Source organism: Aspergillus nidulans, chromosome VI (genome assembly GCF_000011425.1).
Source record: "Aspergillus nidulans FGSC A4 chromosome VI".
Lineage (NCBI taxonomy): Eukaryota > Fungi > Ascomycota > Eurotiomycetes > Eurotiales > Aspergillaceae > Aspergillus > Aspergillus nidulans.
The window spans coordinates 93,861-121,308 of NC_066262.1; the positions used below are offsets into that span (position 1 = coordinate 93,861).

Genomic DNA, 27,448 nt, shown 5'->3' on the forward strand with positions numbered 1-27,448 from the left:
TCATCTGGTGTTTAGAACAACTCTTTTTCTGTCTGTTATTCTCTATGGCTGAGCGGAGATCACAGTTTTCCCTTGCTAGTAAGTTGACATTATAGATAGCCAACTCACACCCTTTTACCAACTCATCTAGGACTTTTTTGGTGGGAGTTGGGGGACTTTTAGACCTTCTCTCAAGCAGCTTTTTAACTGAAGAGACTTTTTGATGCACATGGCGCATGGTATAAGGCGTACCAAGCTCAGAAGAAGGGATTGAAGCAACCCCATGGCTTAGAGGGGGGGTTGGAGTACCCAGGCTGATATTTAACTTTTCAAGCACTGCCTTAGGATTAGAAGGAAGTATCCCAGTTGCTTTGAATCTGCTTTGAATATTCTCTGTAGTAAAGACTTCCTGGTGAGCTGCTAGGTAAGCTTTCAAGAAATCTAGCTTGTCAATATAGTTATATCCCAGGCGCCCTTTCTCCTCAATAAACTTGCCGTATGCCTTCTTTAAAGGTCCAAAACAACCAACATCCAAAGGCTGTAGGAGGTGAGATGAATGGGCAGGCATGCAAAGAGGTATATTATTATTCTCCTTGCATGTACGGTCAAACTCAGGCATTAGGTGGCTTCCATGCCCATCTAGAATAAGCAGCTGATATCCCCCCCTTGTACGCTTATTTGTTACTGGAATGAAGATATTTTGAAGCCAGCAGAGGCCAATTGCATCTGTAGTCTATCTATTGGTGCTTATTTTAATCCTCCAACTGCCAGGGATCATGCATTCATCAAACCATCCCTCTATATAGACTTTTCCTTTAAAGATAATGGTGGAGGGTATTGGCCACCCCCTAGTATTGATGTATATTATAGTGGTAACCCATTCCTGATTCCCTGGCTGTATAAGCCATGGTTTACCAGGCATTTCTGCCCCGAAAACCACCTTTATTGTTGCAATAAGTCCCATAGCAAAGCCAGTTTCATCAAAGTTGTAGATATCCTTATCCTGAATACCCTACTCATCTTTAGTTTTCTGCAGCTCATTGAACCATTGGCTAATAATCCTAGGATCTTCATACAGTGCTCTTTGGTAATTAATCTTTCATACAAACCTAGTTTTGATCTCCGGGCGCTGCTTGGTAAACTCTGTAACCCAGTTTTTTCCAATAGGTAGATATGGAGTTGATATTGCAGCATCCAAGATTATTTGCGCCATTTCTTATACCTGGAAGGGCCTAGGGGCGGCACCACATATATCCAGGGATACTATCCAAGCTATTAAAGCTTCCTCCTGAAGCAGAGATAGCCTGTGGCCCTTCATCCGATCACGTAGGGTTTAAGGAGGCACATTATAAATGCGGCTAGCTTCCTGAACTGTGCGAATTTTTCTGTTTTTTAAATTGTTTATAGCACATTCAATCCTACCCTCTTGCTCTCTCAGTTCCTGGCGCGTTTTACGCGCCTTTCGTGGCATGATAGTTGTTTGAAGATGGAGGCTGGTTGACGCGTTCGAAATTTTGGGAGTTTCACGGATCACCCGGGAACTACGGATCACCCGGGATTTACGTTATCTACACCTAGCTTACTAAATAATGACTAACCGAGCTGCAACCTGGGCCTGCCATAGGACAGTACGCCCGAAAATTAACACGTGAATATCCTCCACACTCGCCCACCTCGTACCGATTCACCAGATGATCCTCCATTATTTCCCTGACAACACCGCAACCATCCATCCTGCTAATGCAATCAATACTTCTTCTTCCCCCTCTGCCAATAAAAACAACCCACAACCCCAGCAACAAGAAGAAACCCTCCACCAAGCCCAATCCCCAAGCCGAGTCTCAAAACCGTCCTCTCGTCCATTCCACCCTCGTCCTCGGCCACATTCGTATTCAAATCGTCGACCGCCTCCCCGGGGACCCAGTACCGGATTGTCTCTGAGGCGCTGAGGATAGGGGGCTGCGGAAAGAGGAGCGCGCGGTCGCTTTCTTTCCAGGTGATGTACCAGGGCGCGTGGAGGGCTATGCCGGATGTGAAGGGGGTAGTTGGGCCAGTGCCGTGGGAGAGGGTTGCTGTTATTGTCGATGATGGGGTTGGGTCTAGGAAGATGGTGCGGATGCAGGGTTGGGTCATGTAGGGGAAAGTGTAGGCTGGGTAGGGTTCCAGAGTGTAGCCGCTATATCCATGTATCCATTAGCATCAAGTAGTAGCGTGGTGACAAGAGAAATAGTAGACGCACGTATGGCAGCACCACGCAGTAGTGACAGTCTCGCCTTGGAGCTCGGTTGTTGCGATCGACCATGCCAGCCAGTCACTGGGACATACGGATGGACTGTAGGAGAAGCGGCTGGATGAGGGGGCCGAGGCCCAGTTGGAGGGTTGGCATTCTGTGAAGCGCGGGTCTGCAGGGTCGGAGATGAGGACTGGGACTATTTCTGTGGTGGAGTGCGAGGTTGTTGTGATTGTCGTAAGGTCTTGGATACTGCAGTCTGGAGGGGGGATAAAGGGCGTTGTGAGTGACATGGTAGGCTGTGGTTTGCATGGGGTGCCACTGTCTCAGTATAACGCAGAAAATAACAAGACCACTAGTGGGAGTCTTGTTCCAGTATCCAGTTATTTACTTTTTATTATCCTTGGAGGCTGTGCTACAGGGTTGGAGTAGGCATTTATTTCCAGTGCTCCCATAGGTGGAATTTGTATAATGATCAAACCACACCGCAACTAGCATCCTTAACAAACTTCTTATCGGGGCCCTAAACTAAGCTGAAATGGCTTTTCAAGTTGGATCCATATTACTGCCATTTACCTATGTTCCTTGTACCACGACTCCGACATGCTTACGTCCTCAGTGAGAACTGTCCTGTTAGCAAACAGGAGTCCATTGCGCAGGATACACTCCTTTCAAGGATCGTAGTTCGCAGAAGGATTATTGGAAGTTGTACTGATAGTAGACGGGGTGCTCAGAGGACGTGCTGTAGAGCCAAGTTCCAACGATACTTCGATGAGGAATTTACGGGCCACATGTATACTAATTTGTGACTGTTAAAGTCAGTAAGAATTCCCAGGTATTGACCTCAAGTAATTAGAAACGCACCGTATTATTGTAGTCATCTCAAAATCAGGGTCACTGCAGGCAAGCAATCAGCACCATTTTAAAAGATATAGAAGAACACATACTCTATCATGTCGTCAGCGACCCAGAGTCATATATTCTCAAAGTATCCCGGAGCCCCAGAAGCGATGTGCAGTATCGGATCTGCGCCTGGAATGAGGTAGGTTTGTTCCATTGGTCAGAGCAGGGGACTCGTCCGGTGCCAACTCAGTCCCAGTCGCGCCTCCAATGGGAGCATAAACATCTATTGCATGCAAGTATTAATGTTCGTGAAGAAGACACTGTTCTTACTCATAAGAACTACCCCAGCTGTGTCTCTCTTTGTTATCAATAGCTGGTCCTGCATGTCGGCTGTTCCCTCATCCCCTCCTCGCCTTTAAGGCTACTTGTGGGTTGCTGAGATTGTATCAGCATAGATCCACTTTGACGGACGGAAGGCGTACCTTGTAGTGGAGAAAGCATTACCATATGCAGCAAATTGTGACCAGGCCTCACCATGAACCTTCACATCTTTAGGGATTGTGACCGTTTCAGTCAGGATGTAAGTGCTCGAGTTGACAAAGATAATCTTCCTGCTGGTGCCGTGGTCATTGAATATCTGCTGAACGGCGGCTGTGTCATTGGTGCTTCCCTTGTCTGTTTCTGTCAGCCATAAGTGACACATAATTGACCGTGGAGTTGCATTCCTATCTACATCGCGATTGGACCTGGAGACATACCTTGTAATCTGTATTACCTCCCCAAGGTAAAATCCCCGACAAGTGATGTCTTTCATCCAAAAGGTTCCGTCTGCGTGCTTCGCCAGCTTAGAAGTCCCATTAGCCAAGCCGGCCGCCATAAGAGCTCGCAGCAGGAGCAATCTCTGTAGTAATATTCAACAGTGGAGGAGGAGCGTCAATCATCCAGATCCCTCCTAGCCAGCTTTGTGCCAGGCTTTAACTTGTATTTGTTACGCGCGGGCTTATACAGGCGCGCCCTGCTGAGCTTGGTCATCCAGGCAATGACATCTGGACGGTCCCCCAGACTTTGTCGATGCTTACATGGCCGGAGCAAGCGTCGGGTGCAGGTTGGGCAATGTGGCGGATATAGCGCATCAGCTTCTTGAGATGCTACCTCGAGTCGTTGCGTCTGTGTTCCTTGATTGTATCAGTATAATAGTGAGAGCAATGTTCGGGTTCAGCGCCTGAAACTTTCAGTATCTTTTCTTTTTAGGTGTCCCCGCTCCCTCCAGAATACACTGTTGAGAGCTAGCACGTTTTACCTTCGCCAAATAGTTGCCAGCGGTTACGGAGTAGAATAAATGAAATAGCGGGGTGAATGGAACAAAAATAGGCTGTGAAAAGGACAACCACTCTCCTGACAGGTTATTTAGTTAAATATTCCTGCTACAGTATGTAGATGGTGCAATGTCCCCAGCCAAGCACTTGGATTGCTGGACCTCACTAGATAAGTTCGCAAGATTGGTTGACAGTACGGCTCAGCAGTTAGATTCGCATAAGTATAAAAATTGCTTCAAAAAAAAATATCGCCACTTTACTATTTACAACTAATGCAAATTACCAATCCAAAAGCATGTACTACTCAACTAATTTGACCCTAGTCGGCAACCCCAGTGACGGCTTAGCCGTGACATCCAAAACCTGATACATGAATGTCCCCTCTTCGTAAACAATCTCAAAATCAAAGGTCCTCACCGTCATCACTAGGGCAATCTTGAGTTGCATCAAAGCCAACGTCTGGCCCAGACACATCCGTGGTCCCTTCTCAAACGGTCTCCACGCGTCACGCGGGACAAAGTATGGATCAGTGGGATCATTAACGAGGTGCCTCTCGGGATAAAATCTCTCTGCATCCTTGAAGAGATCTTCCCGGCGCATGGTGGCACAGTTGTTAACAAGGACCGCGAAGGGGTATGTGGGCCATTCTTTGCCCTCTGCAAAAAGGGTTTGGTCTGGTTGGCCGCGGCGAAGGCTGATACCTGTTGGAGGCCAGAGACGAAGAGCCTCTTTGATGACCGCAAGGGTGTAGGGGAGGTTGTTCACAAGGTTGGGGTCGTCGCGGAGAAGATCCGCCGCGGCGGAAGGGTCAGTGCCGAAGAGGGCGTTATGTTCCTTTCGAAGGGTGTTGAGGACTTGCGGGTGTTTGCTTATGGCCGCAAAGGTATACTGACTATTGTTAGCGGTGGACAAGAAAAGATTGCGAAGGACTCACGCATAGAGTACTGGCCGAGGTGTCGTGACCAGCGAAGATGAGGGTCTTGACGGATGTGATGAGCATGTCCCGTGTATACTTATCCAAAGAAGAAGTATGTGGTATATTTTTGTTCAGGGTGCGGCTGGTTGCAATAGCATCGTCGATAGCGTAGTATTTGGTCTTCTGGTCTGGATTGGCAGCAGGGCCGCTGACGACTCGTTGATCAACCAGACGACCAACATAACGATCTAAAGCACGTCCGTTGCTCCACTTCCTATAGTATCGACGGGGGCTGACGTCGTAAAGATACCGAGACCAAAAGTCCTGAGGCGCCAAGGCGGCCTGTTTCCGGAAGAGTTCGAGAAACTCATCGTCATCCCTCTGTGCGTTGCATTTGATTCCCCTGTACCGTGTCAGTTGATGCTTGACAACAATAACGGTCTGCAGCTTACAAGATCACCCCAGCTGAGATATTAAATATCATCCTGGCAACCAGATCTTCCATTTTAAAGATATCATTCATATGAAAATGTTCTCTTAGAATATCAGCAAAAGCCTGCGTCTCATCCACAATATGAGGTATATGCTGCTGCAGCTTCCGCGGCTGGAAGCCCGGAGTGAAAGACTTGCGGGCAATGAACCAGTCGTGTCCATTCGCAGAGACCATGGATTTCTCGCCAAGGATTGGACCGGTCCATTTCTGCATGACTGCCGACTCCTTGGGCAGATTCATCTTGTGGACGATCTGGGTAGCCAGTTCTGGATGGGCAATGACAAGCTGCGGCGGTGCGAGAGGCCACAGATCGAGGTAGAAGAAATCACCGAGACCGTACCGTTGGCGCATCAAGTGCGCAAACAGCTGTGGAGTTGCATCAGGGGGAAGAGAGCTTGCGATATCTCGCATGATTAAAAAGTGACCCCAGATAGCGTGATGCGGCGGCCCAGGGAGATTTCTGAACATCCCGCGTTGCTGGCGCATTCTCACGAGGAAGTAGCTCGTCAGAGCCACTAGGACGAGAAGTAGAGCGAGCATGGGTATCGTCAAGCGTTGAGGACCAGAAATCGTCGCTGGTGGAGTAGATGCAGAGTTGGAGTGGTGAAGAAGCGACAAGATAGGCCAGGTATTCAACCTCAAGCATACTGCTGTGTAAGATTCTGAATGAATTGTTGTGTTAATGGCGACCTTACTGAGCTCTTATATAATTTTTTCCAGACCGCCCAAGGCGTATTTTGTGTTGGCTATGTCCCGATGTTGAATCTATTTCTGGTCTTGCTGGGGCCGAATTCTTGTATACTAACAGTGGCTTGCACACTGCAGATCACCCGAAAATAATACCTGCGGGGCTGAAATACGAGGCTTAGGCTTATTTGCTTGGTATGCTTGGCGATCATCTTTTGAGTGGAGATTCACTAAACTCTCAGGTATAAGATTAGGGCTGTCGAGGGATTGGCCCCCAATGCACAACACTCGTGTGCCATAGTTATGGTACCAACATATGTCTTTATTAATAGTAAGGTTCAGTGGACTCTATCTGTGCAAGCTCATTGCACAGAAGACTTCGGGTCATTATTTTTGCTTCGCCTCTGCGAAGTTTGCGAAATGGGTTCCATGGGGCCGCAACATCGTTTCTCCACGTTGCTCTTAAAATGAGAATTCTATAGGAGAATGTTGAGTGTCTGGAAGTAGGTAGCATCTTTATGCCATTTATTAAAGGATCAATAGCTATTGTCCCTCAGTTTTCATAACACACTAGAGTCTGACACCTCACAGAATCTTTCAACTTCCACTGTCGCGCCCATCTGCTTGATCCATTCCATATTCACCATGTTCGCTCTACGAGATGCAGTTTACCTGATTGAACTGGCATTCTACGGGCCCATCATCCCTGCTATCCTCTTCATCATTCTATTCCATGGCAATAAACACCCTTACACATGGCGGCCCATCGTGATCCCCCTCATAATTCTTTCCGGCTTGCGAATCGCCGCAGCAGGACTCGGCCTAGCAGCGATGAACCCCGCGAAATCCAATCTCCTATCGACAGCCACCCTCCTAGACACAATCGGCCTCGCACCTGTCCTGTGTCTTTTGATAGGACTCTTGATTCGAGCGTATGTCGTCTGCTCTCCTTGATACATCGTCTAACAACCGCAGCAACGCCCCGGTAACCAAGGGTCTCCCTCTCTGGATGTTCATCCCGCTGCATATGATCACTGTAGCTGCCACAGTGATGACCGCATACGGCGGCCGAGACCTCTACACAAGCCGGGATGATCAAGCGCAAGACCTCCGCTTGATGCGCGCTGGCATCGCCCTTTTCATCGCCGTTTTTATTGGGACCGTCCTTCTTTCCATAACCAGTATGCTCAAAGTCCAGATGAAGGGCTACCGCACTGAGCGTGCGGCTGTTGTTTGTGCTTTGCTGTGTGTGCCCTTTATGGCTGTCCGGTTGGCCTTCTCGGCTGGATCGTTGATTTCGGGGGAGAGGTCTGTCTTGAACCCGATGTCGGAGGATGAGACAAGTATTTGGCTTCATTTCTTCATGGTCATTGTTATGGAGTATATAGTCACTCTCTCTGCCACGGCGATTTCCTTGACCGCGAGGAAGGTGGTGGGTCAGACGGCGGAAGGGGCTGATTCCCTCAAAGATGAGGAGACTTGAGAAATGATGTTGCTCTTTTAGAGGCAGATGTGGTATCTGGTGACAGTTTGTTTCTTATTTTTTTTTTTATTGATTTACTTTGTTTAACATCACTTGTTCGGTTTTTCAGATGTTCAATGACCCGATACACATCATATGTCCGGAGGCGTAATCTAGCTCATACTTAGGCTCAGGGACAGTCCAGGAACTATGTCTTATAATATCTCAACTTAAGTTCAGATAATGCATTGATATATAACAATCTCAGTACTACTATACAAATTCGTTCAATGAGACGACATCAGATTAATTTGAGGAATATGTAAATACAGAGACTGGATGGTTTGGCTTGCGCTTTTTTCTCCATGTCCGATTATACCGACTCAGTGGTGAAGCAAAGCTCTGTGGTTGTAGATAAGGGCAGGGTAACTAAGTGAACTACTGCTGGAAGGTTTCGCCCGGTGAATACTGTAAGACCAGAATATTACAAACATATGAGCTTTTACACGTCCCACACGTCGCACAATCCTATATGATGAAAGTGCGGCAGAGTATTCCTGTCTAATAATAGGCACGAACGACACTTACCGTTACTAGATACGAAGAGAATTGCCTCAGCTATTTTCGGATGCCCATCAGCACTTTAGTGGGGAAGAGCAGGGGCACGCTCCCTGAAATCTTGGCCCCATGTCGGGTTATGCCGCTCAATCCTGCGGTATCCTGGTCACGAAGACTCCATGCAAGGCTCACACGGTTGGTCCCAGAAAGTAAACCTCTGGTTACTGCATCTTTTCAACTACAACTGCCCCAAGCTGAAGGCCCACGTGGGGATGTTTCACTATTGGGGCCAATACCTTCATGCGGACCCTCGTGTGGGCTTCAAAGAGGGAAGTGCTCGAGAGGCGCAAGCTGCAATAGAGGGCTAGAATTAACTAACCTAGGGCTCTTGTCCAAGGACGATTCGTGGTGAGGATGTCTCTAGCTGGAACGAGTCATGATCTTCAACATAGCTTGGCGATGCTTGTTGGGCTGTGTTGCTTGTTCGCTTTGAGATGGGGGCCAATGTCACTGTGCGGCTTCGTACACTAAAGCTTGTTAAAGGCCAAAAGTCTATTAATACGTCTTCAATGCGCGTCAAAGTCGACCACTTCACCCCAACACTCATCTCAACTACCGTACACGAATATCACGATGAAAATCACAGACCTACAAATGGACATGCACAAGTCCAACTCTTGGCTCTACTACAAGCTCAGCATCCAAACGTTGGGGCTTGTCCTCCGGTCTGGCATCACGATCACTAGACCCAACCCCAAAGCAGATGCAAAGCTCCAAATCACATCAGGAGTACACCATGGAGGGACCATCAAGGTTATCGTGGTATGTACACCCAGCAACAAACCCACGACCCGACACATAACTAACATTGCTCAGGCCGGACTCCCTCGTACAGGCACAATCAGCATGAAACGCGCCCTTGAAGAGTTAGGCTACGGTCCATGCTTCCACCTTGCCGAGCCCCTCTGCCAATTCGACAACCTGTCCCAGAGCGCCGCAATCGTCCACACAAAAGACACGAGTCTCCGGCGGCGCAAGCTTGCTAAACTCCTTCAAGGCTGCGAGGTCACTCTCGAGGTCCCCGGGAGCGCATGCCTACCCGACCTCCTGGAAATGTACCCCGACGCAAAAGTCATCCTGACAGAACGCACCTCTGCGGCCGTCTGGCTGCGCTCATGGCGTGGCTTTGGCATCGATCTGCGGTCTGACTGCTTTCGATGGGTTGGATACTGGGTGCCCGGCGTGGTGGCGGCCAACGATCTCTACCGCGGGTGGATGCAGCTTTCAGCTGAGCGATTCGGCGTCGAGCCCGAGCCGTCGGAGAAGCTGTACCATGCGCACAGTGCGTGGGTGAAGAGTATTGTGCCACGGGAGCGGCTACTGGTTTTCAAGTGTCAGGATGGGTGGGGGCCTCTGTGTGAGTTTCTGGGGAGGCAGAGGCCGAACCCCTTCCCGCACGGCAATGAGGCGGGCTATTTGCGGTATTATAAGCGGGTCGCCATGGTGTTGGGGGTTTCTCTATGGTTGGTTGTTCTTGCTATGGCTTTCCTGTCGTTGCTTACTGTCTTTGCATGACTAAGTTGCTGTGTTCTATTTCTATTGTATTTTTTGCTTTTCAGCCCCTTATACCTCTGTGTTCTGTGGAAGCATGTATGCTAGACTTACTTAGGCTTAGCCGGTTTTTCGAGACTGAACAGGGTCAAGTTCTATCTGTTTCATATAACTTCTATTTATTGCCGCATGGAACAAATATTCGTACTAACAGAATTGGAGGCTACATTAAGCGCGCACTTCGTGGGCAATACTAAAGTTCTGGTGAGGCTATTCCAGAAGGCTGATGCGCCATCACACAGTGGGCATAAACTGTACACGAAATATGTCCAGCCAGAAACCAATGGCTCAACAAACTCATGAGCAGCAACGCCAGGCGGCGTCGTCCGCCTTAAGGACAGTGGACTTTTCGTTCTCGCCGTAACGACTAACTCCAGTACGGTTTTGCTGTCGGCGAATACCCCAGCTGTAGCACCGCCCACAGACCCACGCTCACCATGCGAACTAACAGACTTAGTGCGGAACCAGACCTCGCACTCATACAACTACGACGACAATCCTAAACTTCTTTCCTTGCACAAATTGAGGCTAGGACTTATGCTGTAATGCTGCTAGAGTCTTGGGACCCTCATCTTCAACCAAGAGGCTCTTGATGTTGCAGTCCGCTTTTGTGGCATCTTGCACGAAGCCCCACGTATTAGTTTGTTGCGGCTGTGCTAGTCCCGCGATGTCGGTCTGGCGTCGGTGTTTTCCCGCTCGTCGTAGCTCAAAGTCGTTGCGAACCTACTGTGGATGAAGCGGTCTCTAGTAATTTTGTCGTCGGCATGTGCGGCGACGGCATGCAGGGAGGTGGATGATGTACGCACTTTGATTGGTTCACTTTTCCTATTGTGGTGTCTGACGAAAATAGATACGAAGATCAGTAAAAAAAAGGCACACTTCTGAAGCTAGGTGCTAAGTATTGCCGTTACGCTGATCAAACATGGCAATAGGTTATAGGTCAGTAAATCATGGGTACTCTGAGTAGGCGCACAAAATACGTGACGACCAGTCAGCCCTAACTGCTGTTAGGTCAAGTGGTAGGTGAAATGCGGCTGAGTCCAGAAGTCAGCACTGTCCCTAAAATGCCCCTTGTTGCATTTCAGTCACTAGCTTTGGTAGCGAGTCCTCTGTCAGGACGGCTTTGCAGAAGAACGAATGAAAGTAGCAGCAGATATAAATACGCAATATCTAATCCAATAGTAGAAGACAAGATTGTTTAAGTATTGCCTGGACAATCAAATATATATTTTGATCGAGTACTCGATTCAAAGGCAAAGATTAACTTTACCAGAAAAGCCAGTATATGGCAGACTAATATGGCAGGCTCTTTTACAGAGTACCCAATACAGTAGTAATAAACGTTTAGTTATGACTGCCTTGCACACCCCATGCAAGGCTATAAACCAATACATCGCGTCTATATCAGCACTAGAATGATAATGATACACCGATATCCGCCTCTTCGCGTTCCAACCCCTCCCTTAATGCGTTGTTAACGCTCAACATCCCAGCTACTTAGGGAAATTCAACAGACAACTAGAATCGAGCCTTCCAGCAAGAACTATCTCTATCTACTGCACAAGACTGTTGGGAGAACTCCCATAGTCACTTATGCAAAAGACAAACTTTAGCAGATTTGAGTCCGTTGAACTAGCAATAAACAAAGCAAAATCTCTATAGAACACCATGCATGCAAGAAAGACAACCCATCCAGCTCCTAATATGTGACACCCTAATTAACTCAAAAGCAACCATCCAGTTTAATCAGAGTTGACAGTGCAGCGGGAGAAAGAGGCACCGGCATTTTCAATCATAACTCCAACGAAGTTGTTACTGTAGTCGGTGACAACGCGGTACTTGCCGGGTTCGCCGCCTGTTGCAATGGTCAACTTTGATCTGATAACCGTGCTCTTGATGACTTACTAGTCCAAGTTCCACCTTCAATGATAGGGTACTCGCGTAGGTCCTTGGTGACGCCCGCAAAGACCTGGCTGTTACCGCTCGTGTTGCCGAATTTGTGCGGGTAGCCGCCGGCGCCATAGTCGTCCAACTTCTTGCATTCCTTGAACGCACTGGCAACAGCGTCTTTTGAGAGCGTGACGCCGTCAGAGCAGGTAGCGCTACCGATCTTCTTCTTCTTGCTGCGAGTGGTCAGGTCATTTGTGTGGTCGAATTCATTAGAGTCGGTCTCAGTCGCCTTAATGCTGCGCTCTTCGTTTTCACCCTTGTCATCTTTCTTGTCATCTTTCTTGTCATCTTTCTTGCCGTCCTTTTTATCATCCTTTTCGTCATACTTGCTGAGCTCACGCTTGGAGCCGGTGACCCGCGTGCAGGCCGTATAGGAACCACCGACGGTTGCACCGGTATGCTGCATCACGCCGCGGAAATCACCGCGGTTGTTCTTGTAATCAGTGACCACTCGGTACGGGCCAGGTTCACCTGAACTCATCAGCTTTCTGTCAGGGTATGCACTGCTGGAGGAACATACCGCCCTCGTATACGCCATCAACAATGATGGGGAATTCCCTCAGGTCGGTGCCGTCGGGAATATTGCTGAACACCTTTCCGTTCTGGCCTTTGTTGCCAAAGAAGGCTGGGTACTTGCCGATAGAGCCATCATCGAGTCTTCGGCACTCGTGAAATGCTTCGCGGATGTCGTGCTCAGACAATGTGGTGCCGTCAGGGCACTGAAAGTCGCTGAGTTTGGCGCGCTTGCTGAGCTCTGGGAGAGGGGAGGCATGGGCCAGCGCCATCAGTCCATAGAGGATGACAGATTTCATGTCGAAGAGCATCTTGAGAGCTGGGGATTCAGATAAGGGTTGGCAAGAAGAATGAAAAGAGACGCTTCTGAGCTGGGATGAATTGTTTTGATTCTTGTTATTGCTGCTGATGATGGCAGAGCTGGTGTTATCTTCATGGCTTTATATCTTCAGATTCATCCTGATCTCCCTATCCTAACGTGTTTGTAAACTAAAACCGCTGATAGAATGTCTCATGATCGTCAAGGCTGAGTGAAATGGTCTATTCAATGTTAAAAGCTGGGCTGTACACACTCCATAATTTGGCCCCAGGTTTCTTTTCTCTGCATATACTTCTGTGTATGCAGTACTAGAGCCGGCGCAGATCGATTCCAGTCTTGGTAGAGGCGCTAAAAAATGCTTATACAGCTTCGACCCTTGGGCCCGAGAGTGGGGGCCGAAAGCAAGCACTAACAAGCACTTAGAAGCAAGTCTTGGCCCCCACACCCAAGATGGGCTGTGTCAGGTGTCCCACCATTCTCAACACAGCCCGACGGCTCTGTACAGCCTCATTCCCTTCTGCAGACCTAGTGTGCCTTTTACTTTCTTTATCAACCAGTCCGTCACGTTTCTACTTTCCGTAACTTCCCATCTCAAGCATCCTCCAAAGTTACCCAAACCACCTCACATCTTTTTTTTCTTATTTATTTTCGGTCACCTACTGCCCCTCACCATGGGAAGAGAGAACTTCATCCGACAAATCGAGAACTCTGTCGAGTTCAAATTAGTCGATAGAGTCATAAAAGAAGAAGTTACAGTTCAAGATGCAGTCCAAGAAATCATCAGCATGACAATGACTGCATTGTCCATTCATGGTCCCAAGAAACAAGGCGGGATCGGTCTCGCAGACTACAACGTCTCTCTTGCAGTAATGGAGCTGGCCCAACGTCTGGAACCATCCAAGCACACAAAGCTTGTTGGGTTTATATCTCATCTCCAGAAACAAGTGGCCGTTGATCCATCAACGAACGAACCGCTGAAGGTCCAGGGTGATACCCTCTGGACCGACATGCCGTCGTTCGGCTATACGGAGCTTGAGACATGGTATGAGTTCGGCGGCGACTATAAAGGTAATCTATCCTCTCAATTCTCGAACTGGCATAAATGCTAACGTATGTAGACCCATGTGATGCAACTCTGGATTCGAAGCAGCGAGAACGTTGGGTCAAGCTAAATGCTTTCCTTGCGCAGCTCACGCAGGCTGCAAACACTCGCTATCCTGCTGCCAATGAAGAAGTGCGATATTTTCCTCTAGACAAATCACTACGGGCTATCTGGACCATAGCCACCGCATTTGAGAAGGAGCGCCCTCCTGCGTCGCTGGCAGATACGGCAGCGATGGAGGCTGCTTGCCAGTGGTTCATCTACGCCGCAGACCGGCTGTGGGCGAATGTGGTCAATGGTCGCACATATCCTAAGCCGGCTGACGCTGGGCCGGGGAAGAGGTATGAAGGGGAAAGCTGGACGGGCTATGCGCGGGAGCGATGGGGGGTCTGGGAGGATGCGCTGAAGGAGGCCAGGGCTGCTTGTAACAATGAGCGGATGTCGATGCTGATTGATGAAGCTTTGGCGAGTTTGAAAAGGGCGATGGAGGGTCAGTAGTGGGCAGACATATTTAGCTAGTGAACAGTCATCTATATTCTCGCGTGATTGGTTGTATGGCATAATGGCATCTTCTCAGTACAAGTCTAGCAGAATCGGTCACATTTATCATAATACTTACTCTGTTAATTCCTCGGTTTTTCTTGTATGACATGATCTTATTCACTCTATTTGTATAGCCAATCCTGGATCATTCACCTCCTGCTCATTAACCTTCTTCCTTTCCTGTTATCATATTTGACACTAAAATATCATGTTCCTTCCGCTGCTTTTCCAAACAGTTACGAGTCACCATGATCTGTGTTAACAGGATGCCATTTTTTATCTCCCTGTCCGCAGCATCATTGTTTAGGCATATAACAAAAGGAGCGGCGTATCCTTCATTATTTATTGGTGTCATTATCTATTGGTGTATACGGATCCTATCCATAGCTAGTAATTATATAATTCGTATCTTCGTTTCGGATCCTTGGTTGCATGGGCGATCCGATCATCTTGCCGTCAAAGAGTGTTTTATTTAGTAATACCCGGGAAAATATGTTTAGTTGGTATTTTGTAGGTTCCAAAAATAGCCCAAATCCCCCGCAGATCTGTTCATCTAAAAGACTTACTCGGTTAGGGTGCTAATTGTGGCCCCAGATACCCTTCTTTTGGGTTATTGAGGACTTGAGCCTTGCAAATTATACTTCGACAAGGTTGTCTTGATTTTGTGGAGCTGGGCTGAGCATTTTTCACTAATTATTTCTGCCTTGTATCCTCGCCCCACAGTAGAGTTCGCTTCTGCACTATCAAGGGGCCGAAACCTCATATCTGCTGTTGTTTTTATCTCTAGCTGGTCAAGGGAACGGACAAGCTCATGCCCAGCCTCTCACAGGAATTCTTAGAATGGGGAATTGTGGGTGGGCGGGGTTTCAGCCTGTCGCATATGCCGATCACATTTGAACATCAATATGACTGATTGGCCGAATGTCGATCTTGTCTGTCGCCAACGTGGCGAAGCGGCTGAGAGATCGTCAAAGTGATATACCCAACTAGGATGGTTTACAAGGACAACCCCAACGCCTGTTTGTCTTATATTACAGCTCCTGCGCCGTCTCTTGACTATGAACTTCAGTCAAGATAGAACGAGAGAAGTGGCACTCCTACTAAACTGGCCTACACAATGACCAACGCCCTCTCTGCTGCTACCTGCGCCATCTACGCGGTCTTCGCCATCCCGGTCGTTTACCTCCTCGTCCGACACGGCCGCTACGGCCTTTTAGGATGGCTCTTCCTCTTTTTCTTCTGTACCCTTCGCATCATCGGCGGCGCACTTGCAGTCCACGACACCAGCATCGCCGCTAATATCATCTCCAGCGTCGGCCTCTCTCCTCTCCTCCTAGCAATATCTAGCATCCTACACGAGGCGTAAGTAATCAGACCCAATTTGAGATCCGTGCTAAATTCAGCAGTCGACACTATCGTATCCAATCACTTGACAAGAAATTGGAATGGGCCGCTGTTTTCGCCTACCACATTCTCGTCGTCGCAGGCGTGGCCTTAACAGCTGCCGGCTTTGCGAAGCTCCAGCAGCACGAACAACCTCTCGACAAAGCCGAGAAGATTACCAAGGCAGGTATCTCAATTCTGGCGGTCGCGTGGGGTGTTCTGGTTGGCTGGACCGGGCTCTCGTTTATTGCTCCCCGAAGACGGAATTCCTCGCTCATGAGTGCGGGTACTGCCGTGAGTAATTACTCCTGCGTGAGGTTTAGAATGCTTGCTAATGATATCTCAACAGCTGCTTATGGCTGTCGCCTTCTCACTCATCTTTATCGGCATCCGAGTCTTCTACAGTGTGGCCGCGCTGTGCACGCAGAGGGCGTCGCTTAACCCTACTACAGGGTCGCTAGCTGTGCGTGTGGTGCTGGGATTTTTGCCCGAGGTGATTGCCACGCTTTCGATTATTCTTGCTGGGATCAAGACGCAGAGTGCGGCGCTGTTGGCTCATGTCGACAAGGAGACAGTTTCGAGAGGGCCGAAACCGCGTGCACAACCTTGGGTCTAGCCGGCTTGGGATGCATACGTAGTTATATTTGTTATGCACAGATGAAAGTTTAAATCCCGGTAATAAAACCTGTGGGCTGATAACGAAATCCTCACTTGCTTTACATTTGATGCCTTTGCATATAAACGTTAGGCTTCGGTGCTTCTCTCATCACGATACTGCATCAACCGGAGCTTGGAGATTGGCTAAAAGTGCAGCGCGTAGACATGTTCATTAACCTCATCAACAACCAACCCAACGATTTTTGCAGCGCAGAAAGTACATTGTTGTAGGAGGCTCGTTTTGTCGCGGCACAGTTTACTTAGTTTACTAGGTCTCTGGCGGAGATTAACTGCTGGATGTTGATAAGACTGTCAACCAAGTCTCGGAAAGCTGTCTCGGGCACTGCACACATTGCTTTGCTGGAGGGGCTACCTATACTTCGATTGTCGCCAGCCATCTACTGGAGAAAGCCACGCAAGCCTCTGTCATATTCCTTCGTATAGACAGCCATATAATTATAATACACCTTTAAATCGCACGCACAAACCTCAACGCTGTGAAGAGCAAGTGGGCGAAAACAATAGAAAGAAAAACAGGCATAGTCGTCTATTAGCCAGATTTCGCTGATATAATCGACCCAGCAATTGTGACGTATCCCAGCTAGTGCAGTAGCTAATGCTTGCCACATACAGTTTGTCTACCTCCCCATATGTACCATGCACGTTCATCTGCACAATCGCTGAAATTCTGATGCTCGAATGATAAAAAGTGGTCAAAACTAATAACTTATATCTGCAACCTAGCCTGTGGATTCAATAATGAGTTGGTTATTCTTGCACTAATACCATAACTGATGCGAATCTATATATTATACATCCCTAAAAAAAATGGTTGATGTTTACAATAATGTCAAGGTACATTTATATCCTTTTCAGGATAGGCGGTTACCTGCTGCAGAGATATCCTTGGTTATAGTTGGGGACAGTGTTGGATGATGAGGATATTTAAAGTTGCGAGGGAGCTTATGATCACTTTGTGTCAAGGGAGGGCTAGAGTACATTCTAGGAGAGCCTTTATCTCGGTGCCCTCTATCTGACCTAGAAGGCGGCAATGTCATATGAAATGTGTTCGACAGCTTGTATTTTCTACGGAGCAGTTGTTTGAGTTGAAAAAAAAAAAGAAAAGAAAAGAAAAAGAAAACATAGGCTGTAAGCCCCGGTCTAAGTTGTATAGAGCGATGTATAGGAGTGCAGCTGAGCCTCACAACAAAGAAACCATGGCCATTTGAGGAGAATGACGAATTTGCATTCATTGATTTGAGTTTCTCAGCAACTCCCACTCGTGTTCCAACATCGAAAATGAAACAATGTCATGCCATGCTCGATACTGATAAATACATTCGCGCTCTCTTCCCTCCTCCACGAATCCCAGCTTCCTGTACAGCTTCAGCGCATTTTGGTTGTACGAAAAGGCCTGTAGATTAACCCGGTGCAGGCCTGCGTGCTGAAATGCCCAATCCAGAGCCCAATTAATGGCCTCTCCGCCGTACCCTTGACCCCTATATTCAGGCGCAAGCGAAATCCCGAGGGAAGCGCAGCGGTGATGATCGGTGTGAGAAGGGGAAGTGCGGAAGACGTTCAAGTGGCCGATAGGCACAGGGTTTGAATCCTTGTCGGAAGCAGGCAGGCAGATTATCACCCCCAACAATGAGTCTTGAATCAACTTGAGAAAATCTTCAGCGGCTTTTTCAGGCACGGGCCGTTTCAGGCGTTCGCTGCTCATTGTTTGAACGGTGGGATCATTGACGATCTGGCTGTGAATGAACCTCTTGTCCGCTTCGTTAAACTCGGGAGCTCGGTAGACAAGACGTTTGGAGTTGAAATGAAAGAGTTCTGGGCTCATGATGATAAGTGCAGGGATTTCAGATTATTTGAGTAAAATACTACTGTCAACACGTACCGCTGGTTTATATAACCTGGTAAGCGACCGGGGTCCAGATTAGGTGCCCGCCTGTTAGCGCTGCAACCTTGTGATAGCGGCAATCCTTCAGTTTACCAACGCATATAATATACAAACTGGAAAAGCGTGCTTCCAGTTCAGCCCGTTATAGAGCTGATGCTATCAGGGATTACAGCCTTTCTCTTCTCCTTTGTGGAACAGGGACTCTGCTCATAGTTCCAACACTCCTAGGACGGCTTATGATTTGAGTAGAGATAAGTCACAGTGATACGCACTATAATCGGCAATGGACTCTCACTAAGGAAGCCACAGATTAATCAATGTGGCCAAGAGATGCTAGGCCCGGCCGGCTGTCTCAGAAGTCAGACCCGGCATCGATTGTTGACTGCTGATCGGTGATTGGCTTGGTTTTGCTGTCACCAATCGAGTACACCTATTTTCTTGGGCTTGTTACTTAACATTTTCTTTCTACTCGGCCGGCGAAAGCTCTATGCATAGGTACAGCCTTCATTAACGGTTACACTATATTACTGGTTCTAGTAAGCTGAGCAAACCACTGGGCCGAGTGAAGGGAGAGTGGGCCAATCTTACCCGCCCATCGCCTGAACATTGTCATTCAATTACCAGTTTGACTTTGTAAGTGTCTCTAGCTGTAAGTTTCACATTTCACTAGCTGGGTTTAAAGAACTCGATCACTATGTAGAAATATGCGTGGTATCTGCCCCAGGCTCTAATCAATCTTCAGAGAAATATACACGGGAGTAACTGTATATTCCAGATCTACTGCTAAATATATGACGACAAGTATATTAGCCAGAACGTAACTATCCAGAGTGTTAGCCCTTTCTGGCTGAGTGGGAACTATGACAAAAGCCGTGGATGTCGAGGGCAAGACCCATACCCAACCCGTTAATCCGCGCGGGTTCTTGGGCAACCCACGGGTCAACTGCCAATACCTATTCTGCATAGACTCGTCTTATTAGGCTATAATGTTTGTGAGATTTCATCATATGCCTGGACTCTATTCTCCAACTGAGACGAGTAATGGGGATCGACTAAGAAGGGGTTTGAATTGGTATTGAAGGATTGTTTGGATATCTCTTCAAAAGTGATGGCAGGAAGCTCTTCATGCTACGAACATTTTCCGGTTTACTCATCTGTAGATCGCTACTATTACCCTGTCTATATACACTTCAACATAGGCTGTGAAGACGTGATAATTGCCTGTCTGACAACAGAATGGAGTACTACTGGTCTGGAGATTTTAGTTATCCTCAATTAGTCGAGTCGGATCCCCTGTTCGTCGGACTGTTGCGGGGCTATCCCAATATCTCGATTTCATGAAGCCCGCCGCTAAACATAGCTTTCCGTTTTCGCCCATAACGAAACGATCAACATTCTCCCATACTCACCACAATCCAGGGCTGAACAGACTGACTCTAACAGGCCCGGACAGGTCATGATCTACCGCTGATTAGAGCTACTAAGAGAGACCCGGAAAACCGAGTTTCTAGCTGAGGAGAGATGTGGGAAGCGATCAGGATCAGATCCTGAGTAAATCTACTCAGAATAAATCATCGGGGGCGGCAAGACGTACTCTGCCCACAATTAGGGTAGGATCAGGTAATTTCTCCGTAGTTCCTGCTTGCGTGGTCGATCTAGACAGGATTGCCAACATTCATCCCGGCTAGTTGTGTATAGAATGATAGGCATGTAACCGACTTCATAGTAGATACACGTTGCCTCTAGCATTGTAGGTAATAGAAATACTATGACTGCATTTGTCATCTTAGTATTACAGTTAAGGTGCTATATGAATATAAACTGGCCACTACCGGACTAAAATCATCAGAAATGTACCTAGCACTAACTCTCTATTAACACTGCATCCAAACTATAGGTTAATATTCGACAATTTATTCATTTATTTCACGCGTGCTTCTAAAGTATTTGGCTTTCCGAATACAGTGCCGTTAGCAATGAATATACGAGATCTGTTGAGCAGTCCGCACGGTGTGCGAGAGAGACTGCGAATACATTCCGACTACTGAGATATATACATATCCTTTATGTATAAGGATATAAGCTTGTTATACTAAAGTACACGTTCGACGTGATATATTGACAATGAGACGGATTTTCGCATTTCCTGACGTCAGACGAATCTTAACGTATTTCACAAGCGAGCAGCGCATACAAGCGAGTGGTGCACCACCGTATTCCATATAAAATGGCGTCTTTTTATACCAGAAATATATCATAATCAATAATACTCAGATAGATTTTAAAGCAGGACAAAATCTCTAATGCCTAAATAGATGCTACCTAAATAGACTAAATATATACTTATACATCTCGAAACTGACTTGTTGAGATATCCGAGTGTGAAAAGACACCAGTTCATTTGGAATATGGAGGTGTACCACTTTCTTGTGTGCACTGCTCGCTTGTGAAATACGTTACGAGCACTGTTTAGTAAACAGGCACCTTGAAGGCTGGGAAAGAGTAGGTCCAAGTCTCGATCGACTTCGCATCGCTCACACACTCGAAGTCGTCGCTGTTATCCTTCCACAGGGGGCGCTTGGGCCACTGGCAGAGCATCTGAGTCTCACCTTCATAGGTACCGGAGCTGACCGTGGCATTGAGACGAGATGGCTTGACACCATTCTCGACCCAGTCGATCATGATTTCCATGTTATTCTCTGGGTAGGGGCCGGGCTGCAAGGAGTTTGAACCGCAGTGGGCAGCACCGGGGATAAGATAAAACTGGTACCAGTCCTGCATTTCCTCAAGGCTCTTCTTGTATGAAACGTCTGAGTACATGATACTGCGCACCGCCTGCCAGTAGTGGACCGAGCTCGCAGCGGGGACTGAGGGGTCGGATTCGCCGTGGTAGTGAAGAAGCTTACCCCCGCTGCTCTGGAAGGTGGTAAGGTCGGGGAGAGTGGTCTGCAGGGAGTCCAAGTACCGGACCATACCGGTCTCCATCCACTGGATCAGAGTGTCGTAGGTGGTGTTTTCCAGGCTCTCGAGGTTGTCCAATTGAAGAAGCTCCACCATCTTGGCCACGAAGACGCCTCCAGTTGACTGAATAGTAAGCTCCCACTTTCCGGTGTCAGAGTTGTAGGTGGTATCAGCGTCAGAGAGCTCAGAACCAATCTGCCAGGAGAGGTAAGCACGTTCGCCGCTGGTGCTGTGCAAACCGTTATAGATAGCCTGCGCAACAGCGACACCCTCCTTACTAACAGTGCCATTCTGGGCAGGCTGGTAGCTGGTTGTGCTTCCATCGGCGCGCTTGCTGAAGCCGAAGCCGAGGGAGGTGTAGTTCTGCTCAGCGCAGTAATACGACTCTCCGATAACAGAGGAAAGGTCGAAGTTCAGCATGCAGAGATCCGTACGGGAGATTACACCGTCAGTACGTCCATCAAGCGGGTCACAAGCCTCGATGGTCGCGTTGACAATCTTGGCGAGCTCACAGGGGGGTGGGTAGTAGTCAAGGGTATACTCAACCTCCGCTGGGAAAAGATGGTTGACTTGCTGCTGCGAGTGACGGAAAGCCGGGGCACCGGTGATAGCACCATCATATTCGTCTCCGTACCGCTGAACTTGGCTCATACCCTCACGGCCACCGTCGGAGCATCCCTCGTAGTAAGTGTACACCTTAGCGTCGGACGACTTGCCGTAGAAACCGCGAGTCAGGGCTTTTCCAAGCTTGGTCATTTCGCCAAGAGCCTGGTATGAGAACATGTATGTAGCGTCCCAGTTGATGCTCCCATTGCCGTAGAGAACAACTTCGTCGAACGAGTAGTCAAATGCGTCGTACCCAGCATCGGTAGCGCCGGACACGGCACCGTACTGAAGTCCGCCGGTAGCATCGCTAGACAGCGAGTAACCGCCACCACCTGCGACGTAGAACCGGTTTTTGAACTCGCTGGGACTAGGGAAGGCATACTTGACAACCACCTTGTCGTTCTTGCCGGTGTGAGTGTACGCAACCGTCACGTTACAATAGTCGTAGGAAGACGAAGAGCCGCCCATTGCCATGCCTCCAGCCGAGGCCGAGGAGCTTGAAGCCGAACTGGCATTGTACACGCTGGCGGTGGTCAGGGAGGGAAGCAAGTCGATACCGAGGAGGGTGCCATTCGTCGGGAGGATGGATCGGACGTGCGAGACGGTACAGACGTCACCCATAGACTTTGCGCTGGCGGCACCGACAGTGGCCATCGCGAAGATGGTGTTGCGCGTATGGCGCATTTCGAAATATCAAAGAGCAAACGAAATACCCGTAAACGAATGAATTGGAGGTGAGATGGTAACGAGCGAAGTGGCCGTCGAAGAAAAGCAAGAGGACCTCAATTTATAACCACGTAAAATGCCTACGGCCCCATAATGATCATACTTAAAGCTGTCTGTATGGACTCGTCACGGACTACGCCTCAACCTTGGAACTAGCACCGAAGCAGAGCCATATTTCCCGTCTAAGAATTGCGCGTCATCCACGACAAATGTGGCTGAAACTTCGTAAGCGGCGTGTGGACAGAACCCGCCAAGCGAAATCCGTTCCTCAAGCTTGGTGGGTAAAGGTTCTGCTGTTCGCCAGGAAAATAGATATAATACCAATCCCTGTTTGCTACACGCATCAGTTCCGAGTCTAGGGGCAGGCTGTTCCAAGAGCATTCAGAGCGCTTGCCGGTACCAATTTTTTTTTATTAATGCTGATAAGGGAAGAAATTAGGGCACAATGTAATTCCGGATTCGGGCCGGTCCCACGACAGAGTGTGATAACTCTAAACTCGCTAGTGTGCCTCGTGTTGAAGATCATTATGGATAGCCTAGGAGTTGCGCATATTGTATGATGGAGTCGGACTGGCAACAAAATCACGGGCTCGGGATGACGTTCTAATGAAGGCGAGTTCGGCAAGCCGTTGTCGGCCCGCCTGAGCTATTCTTAGACCAAATTACGAGCCCAAGACGAGTTCGAGGTCTAGGGTAGGCAAGTATACTTGCCTACAACTTATACTTGCCTACAACTATCCATCTACAACTGAAATTAGCCAACAGTCTACAACAATGGACATAGTCTCGGATCTCATGTAAAACTATACCAATCTACTAATCACTAATGGAGTCAAATTTTTGAGAAAAAGTGGAACGGCGTGCCACAGTACGGTGCCTCTAATTTGTGGGGATAGTGTGGGAGGATTGTGGTGTGGGAAACCCGTGTGGGCGGATTTCCGATCTTCTGACTCAGTAGGCAGCTCTTCTGAGTCTTGGCGATGTTCTGGTCTTCAGTGTTTGTTTAAGGTCAACTGTTAGTAAAGCACTCTGGCTTATGTATTGCCCTGGAGTTGCAAGTGATACTCTGTGAGTGGCTATGGGAGCTCAGAAGCCGTTTTATTGGACCTTGAAGGACTGTACGATACGCCTACAAGGGATAAATCAGCGCGCCCCTACTTACTGGATTTTACATTTTCCTGTAAGGTAGGCGTAGGTGGGTATGCAAGGTACAGAGTACGTAAGCCTGTCTCAGAACGTAGACAAGCACACCTGATGAAAGCTGGTCTCATCACCCAAGTGTGCGCTAGGTATTATGTACGCGTACATATCCTTATCTTGCAAATACTCATGACTCTCCAGAGCTTCCCAGACGGACTACGTATCTACGGATAACCCTATTCAGCGCCCCTTGCTCCTGTCTTCATTCCACAGTACATACTCCGTACAATGATACTACTGTGGGCTAGCAGTATAGATCTATGTGGCGCACACATCCCAACGCTGTTCGAATCCTTGCGCTTTCCAGGCACCCCGCTTGAGGTTCCTTTTCATGTCATCTGCTATGTGGAAGGGTTGAAAGTTGGCCACGATCCTCACCGGTACGGTGCCAACCGCCGTAAAAGGCGTGATATGGACAAGGTTGGCCCCGACTGTATCCAGATAAGAAAGTCTGCGCAACGTCATGCTCATGAATACTGTCCAATTGTCTCGGCAGAGTTTGATAATCAGCCCGCGCAACCCGCGCTTGTCATTGTCATACCTCAAAAAAGAGGCCGCGGACGAATTGCACCTTTTGAACAGCTTTAGCCAGTGTATAAATACCAGGCAGTATTAAATACGGAGTATAATTAACAAATGCATATCGACCTGTACGTCATATAGCCCACATGGATCCCCATCGCGTCACCACGCACCGGAATAGCACCCAGCTGCGGATGATCCTGCCGGCCTTCTGCCATCTAGCCGCCCAAGTAAGTACGAGATTACTCAAGGTACTGGCGGCTCATTTTCGTTCTGTTGCGTTATACAATTTCTCATTGATGACTGGCATTCGACGAGATGTTAAGGCTACTGTTTAGCTTGCGATCAAGGTTGGTGCTGCATCCTACTAGATTGCGATTTCGTTCCAGCGAATCTAGCGGTTCATTGTAAACAGCGCGAAGCGACAGCGTTGGGATATGGCTGAAGTACTAGCCGGACAAATCAGATTTTGAGCTGGGTTATCCCTTTCCTGGCACAAGCCGGAGCTTCCCTGCACCCTACCCAGCTATTGTCTCTTCCAACACAGCAATAGTGGGTCCCCGATTGGACCAGGTCGTCAACATCTATACAAGTCCCACCGGGCCTTTCTGCGTGTACATTCTCCGGAAAGAGATTTTCTAGTATCTTAGAACCAAGCGTTGGGGAGACCCACGTCGGAATTAGGGTTTGTTGACCGCCGTATATGGCGGCAATTCCGCACTCATAGATTCCAAGCAGCTAACCTTCTCTATAGGAAGCAAATTCCACAAGCCTGAAGACTTACAGACGGAAAAAAAAATGGTCCACGCACCCAGTCTAACACCAGCTGAAACTACTGAAACAGCAAACGCACAAGGTACTTAAACCATCTTGAGGGATGGGTCAAAAACCCGGCTCTGGTCCAGGTACATACAGACGACTGTACCGCTTGTGTTTTCGTGGACAGAGCGTCATGGTTTGTCGTGGCGCCATGCAAATGAAATCAGGCAGATAAAGGTAGTGTCGATGACTCTGGTCCTGAGATGGAGTTCAGCCATTGTAGGAGCGGCCTGGATTATACCCTCTGTTTCGGTCGTTCCGGGCAAAAGAAAAACATAAGAAGGAACCAGGAGATAGACAGCTGAAGACAAAGGGTGATGGAAATAAATACTATGTTGAGATTGCTGCAGGGAGGAGATACGGTACGCTCGACGAGCGAGCCGGAACATCTCGAAGTACCACACTTGGTTATCGAGCGGCCACCTACCGCCTATGAAGGACTGGACCTGATATTCAGATCATATATCATTGTGGTCAAATTCTCCCCGGCATTACCTTCATCCTCCTTCTTCAGGATCGACTCAGTATTGAAACTCAGGTCGTTGAGTAACCATCCATTTTGTAGTTTTTCTCTTATTTCCCTCTGCCAAACCTCACTACAGGCAAGTCTCCACTGCTCAATGAACTCCTCAGCCTCATCCTGGGTGTTGAACCGCTGATGGCATGCTGACTCGAAATAATCGGTAGCTTTCCTGACATCTCTGCATCATGTCAGAGGATTTCAAGCGCAGTCAACGAAGTGCATACTTGTAGTCCTTGAATACCCCAGTGGATTTTCCATACGCTACCGCATAAAACCTTTCTGTTGACCGGGGAACAGTCTTACTAGCTTGATTGCCTTTGATGACCTCGCTATACTCGCTGAAACCCCTTTTCTGCATGGAGTTGCGCGCTTCTTCAAGAGTATCAAAACCCTCATGATCCGCGCCGTTATATTCCTTAACCCTAGGGTGCGCCTGAGCCCTGGGGAATCATGATTAACACATTTGCCTCATAGGTTGGTATTACATACCAAGAAGACACTATAGTAGGTCGGTCTACGCGGCCTTTGTAGATCGCATAATAGTTTTTTGGTGACATCGTATATCGAAGAAACCAACAATCGGAGTCCGCAGCAACGCGAGGAGAGTCAGACTCTAAATCGGTGAAACTTGACCTTTGACAGAAGAATAGCTCTCGCAGGACGCCTGCAAGGTGGAGGATCCTCACCCCAGGATTTAATAGAGCTCAAAAACAAATCCGATGCTATTGTTCTGAGCCTCCAGGCGTACCTAAAACAACGAGATAAATGCTATCGCGGCATCATTATGTACAGAAATCAAGGGATATTCGCCATCTACAGCCACGTCACTACTTCCAAGCGGGGTAGGTGAAATCGCAATGTGACTGTACTTTTGATGGCTTCCTGTACATGGCGGCGGCGCCATACTCCTTCAGGAATCTAAAAATCACGACAAACTTACTTCCTTATTTGGTAACAAGCGAGGGCGCTGCCGAAAAAGTAGACTTTAACGGATATAGGGGCCTGCTTAATCGTTACAAATCTTAGCTGAACTCACCCACTACTTAGAATGGTATCACTTTTAAATAACAAGGCAGCCAGGTCTATTTTATTAATATATAAATATAGTACTGGCTTGGAATTGCCCGAAATAAGTGGTGCCACTTCAGCAAACAATTCTAAATCTGCCTTACACTCATGCAGGAGGGTAGTGTTAGGGTAAGATTTAAGGAATATATTACACGCTGCGTAAGATTCTTCCCCGCACATCTGCACTCTGACGCTTTTGACTATTATATCAGAATATCACCATCTACATTGCCTAGTCCGTTTCTGGTCCCTTATTCCGGAACAAATTTATCTGTTGACTTTTAATCCTATTGTTTGAAAGTCCCACTATATATTTCCCGGAGCGTCTGGCTAGCCACTTCCGGAAATGCCTTTATTAAGACTTAAGATTGGATGACTTATCAAGTTGCTTGTATGTTTATACCTTTACCATGATCAATCCCTTAGTAGTTCATGCCTTGCTCGCCACAATAAAATCTCCGCTAAACGTCCTGTCCCTTACGCATCATCGTCCCTGATCACGGCTTCCCTTTCGAGGGGAGGTTTACCCGCACCAGTCTTTTGCAACTCTGATATCTT

The 27,448-nt window shown here is 48.0% G+C and overlaps 11 protein-coding genes across 11 annotated transcripts, besides 1 other annotated feature; 5 read left to right on the plus strand and 6 right to left on the minus strand.

Moving 5' to 3' along the window:
- Positions 1–27,448: part of a sequence feature (contig 1.170 861..216503(-1)) that runs on past both edges of the window.
- On the minus strand, positions 1,294–2,502 carry ANIA_09211 (uncharacterized protein; the record flags this gene model as incomplete). Its single annotated transcript, XM_677388.1, has 5 exons — positions 1,294–1,364; positions 1,402–1,520; positions 1,563–1,594; positions 1,768–2,155; positions 2,219–2,502. The coding sequence occupies 5 exons, from the start codon at positions 2,500–2,502 to the stop codon at positions 1,294–1,296; spliced, it is 894 nt and encodes a 297-aa protein (XP_682480.1).
- Positions 4,669–6,317, minus strand: ANIA_09210 (protein CYP662A1; the record flags this gene model as incomplete). Its single annotated transcript, XM_677387.2, has 3 exons — positions 4,669–5,256; positions 5,303–5,687; positions 5,737–6,317. The coding sequence occupies 3 exons, from the start codon at positions 6,315–6,317 to the stop codon at positions 4,669–4,671; spliced, it is 1,554 nt and encodes a 517-aa protein (XP_682479.2).
- On the plus strand, positions 7,110–7,947 carry ANIA_09209 (uncharacterized protein; the record flags this gene model as incomplete). Its single annotated transcript, XM_677386.1, has 2 exons — positions 7,110–7,396; positions 7,440–7,947. 2 exons carry the CDS (start codon positions 7,110–7,112, stop codon positions 7,945–7,947), a joined length of 795 nt encoding a protein of 264 aa, XP_682478.1.
- Positions 9,118–10,059, plus strand: ANIA_09208 (sulfotransferase family protein; the record flags this gene model as incomplete). Its single annotated transcript, XM_677385.1, has 2 exons — positions 9,118–9,306; positions 9,361–10,059. 2 exons carry the CDS (start codon positions 9,118–9,120, stop codon positions 10,057–10,059), a joined length of 888 nt encoding a protein of 295 aa, XP_682477.1.
- Positions 11,838–12,869, minus strand: ANIA_09207 (putative extracellular guanyl-specific ribonuclease; the record flags this gene model as incomplete). The annotated part of the gene is made up of 3 exons (XM_677384.1): positions 11,838–11,950; positions 12,001–12,516; positions 12,566–12,869. 3 exons carry the CDS (start codon positions 12,867–12,869, stop codon positions 11,838–11,840), a joined length of 933 nt encoding a protein of 310 aa, XP_682476.1.
- Positions 13,549–14,477, plus strand: ANIA_09206 (DUF3632 domain-containing protein; the record flags this gene model as incomplete). The annotated part of the gene is made up of 2 exons (XM_677383.1): positions 13,549–13,945; positions 13,996–14,477. 2 exons carry the CDS (start codon positions 13,549–13,551, stop codon positions 14,475–14,477), a joined length of 879 nt encoding a protein of 292 aa, XP_682475.1.
- Positions 15,640–16,521, plus strand: ANIA_09205 (uncharacterized protein; the record flags this gene model as incomplete). Its single annotated transcript, XM_677382.1, has 3 exons — positions 15,640–15,884; positions 15,929–16,199; positions 16,255–16,521. The coding sequence occupies 3 exons, from the start codon at positions 15,640–15,642 to the stop codon at positions 16,519–16,521; spliced, it is 783 nt and encodes a 260-aa protein (XP_682474.1).
- On the minus strand, positions 17,812–18,405 carry ANIA_09204 (protein ngn6; the record flags this gene model as incomplete). The annotated part of the gene is made up of 1 exon (XM_677381.1): positions 17,812–18,405. One exon carries the CDS (start codon positions 18,403–18,405, stop codon positions 17,812–17,814), a length of 594 nt encoding a protein of 197 aa, XP_682473.1.
- On the minus strand, positions 20,935–22,716 carry ANIA_09203 (uncharacterized protein; the record flags this gene model as incomplete). The annotated part of the gene is made up of 1 exon (XM_677380.1): positions 20,935–22,716. One exon carries the CDS (start codon positions 22,714–22,716, stop codon positions 20,935–20,937), a length of 1,782 nt encoding a protein of 593 aa, XP_682472.1.
- On the plus strand, positions 24,627–24,851 carry ANIA_11644 (uncharacterized protein; the record flags this gene model as incomplete). The annotated part of the gene is made up of 2 exons (XM_050612388.1): positions 24,627–24,710; positions 24,819–24,851. 2 exons carry the CDS (start codon positions 24,627–24,629, stop codon positions 24,849–24,851), a joined length of 117 nt encoding a protein of 38 aa, XP_050468316.1.
- On the minus strand, positions 25,723–26,379 carry ANIA_09202 (RNase H1/viroplasmin domain-containing protein; the record flags this gene model as incomplete). Its single annotated transcript, XM_677379.1, has 4 exons — positions 25,723–25,745; positions 25,795–26,000; positions 26,047–26,262; positions 26,312–26,379. The coding sequence occupies 4 exons, from the start codon at positions 26,377–26,379 to the stop codon at positions 25,723–25,725; spliced, it is 513 nt and encodes a 170-aa protein (XP_682471.1).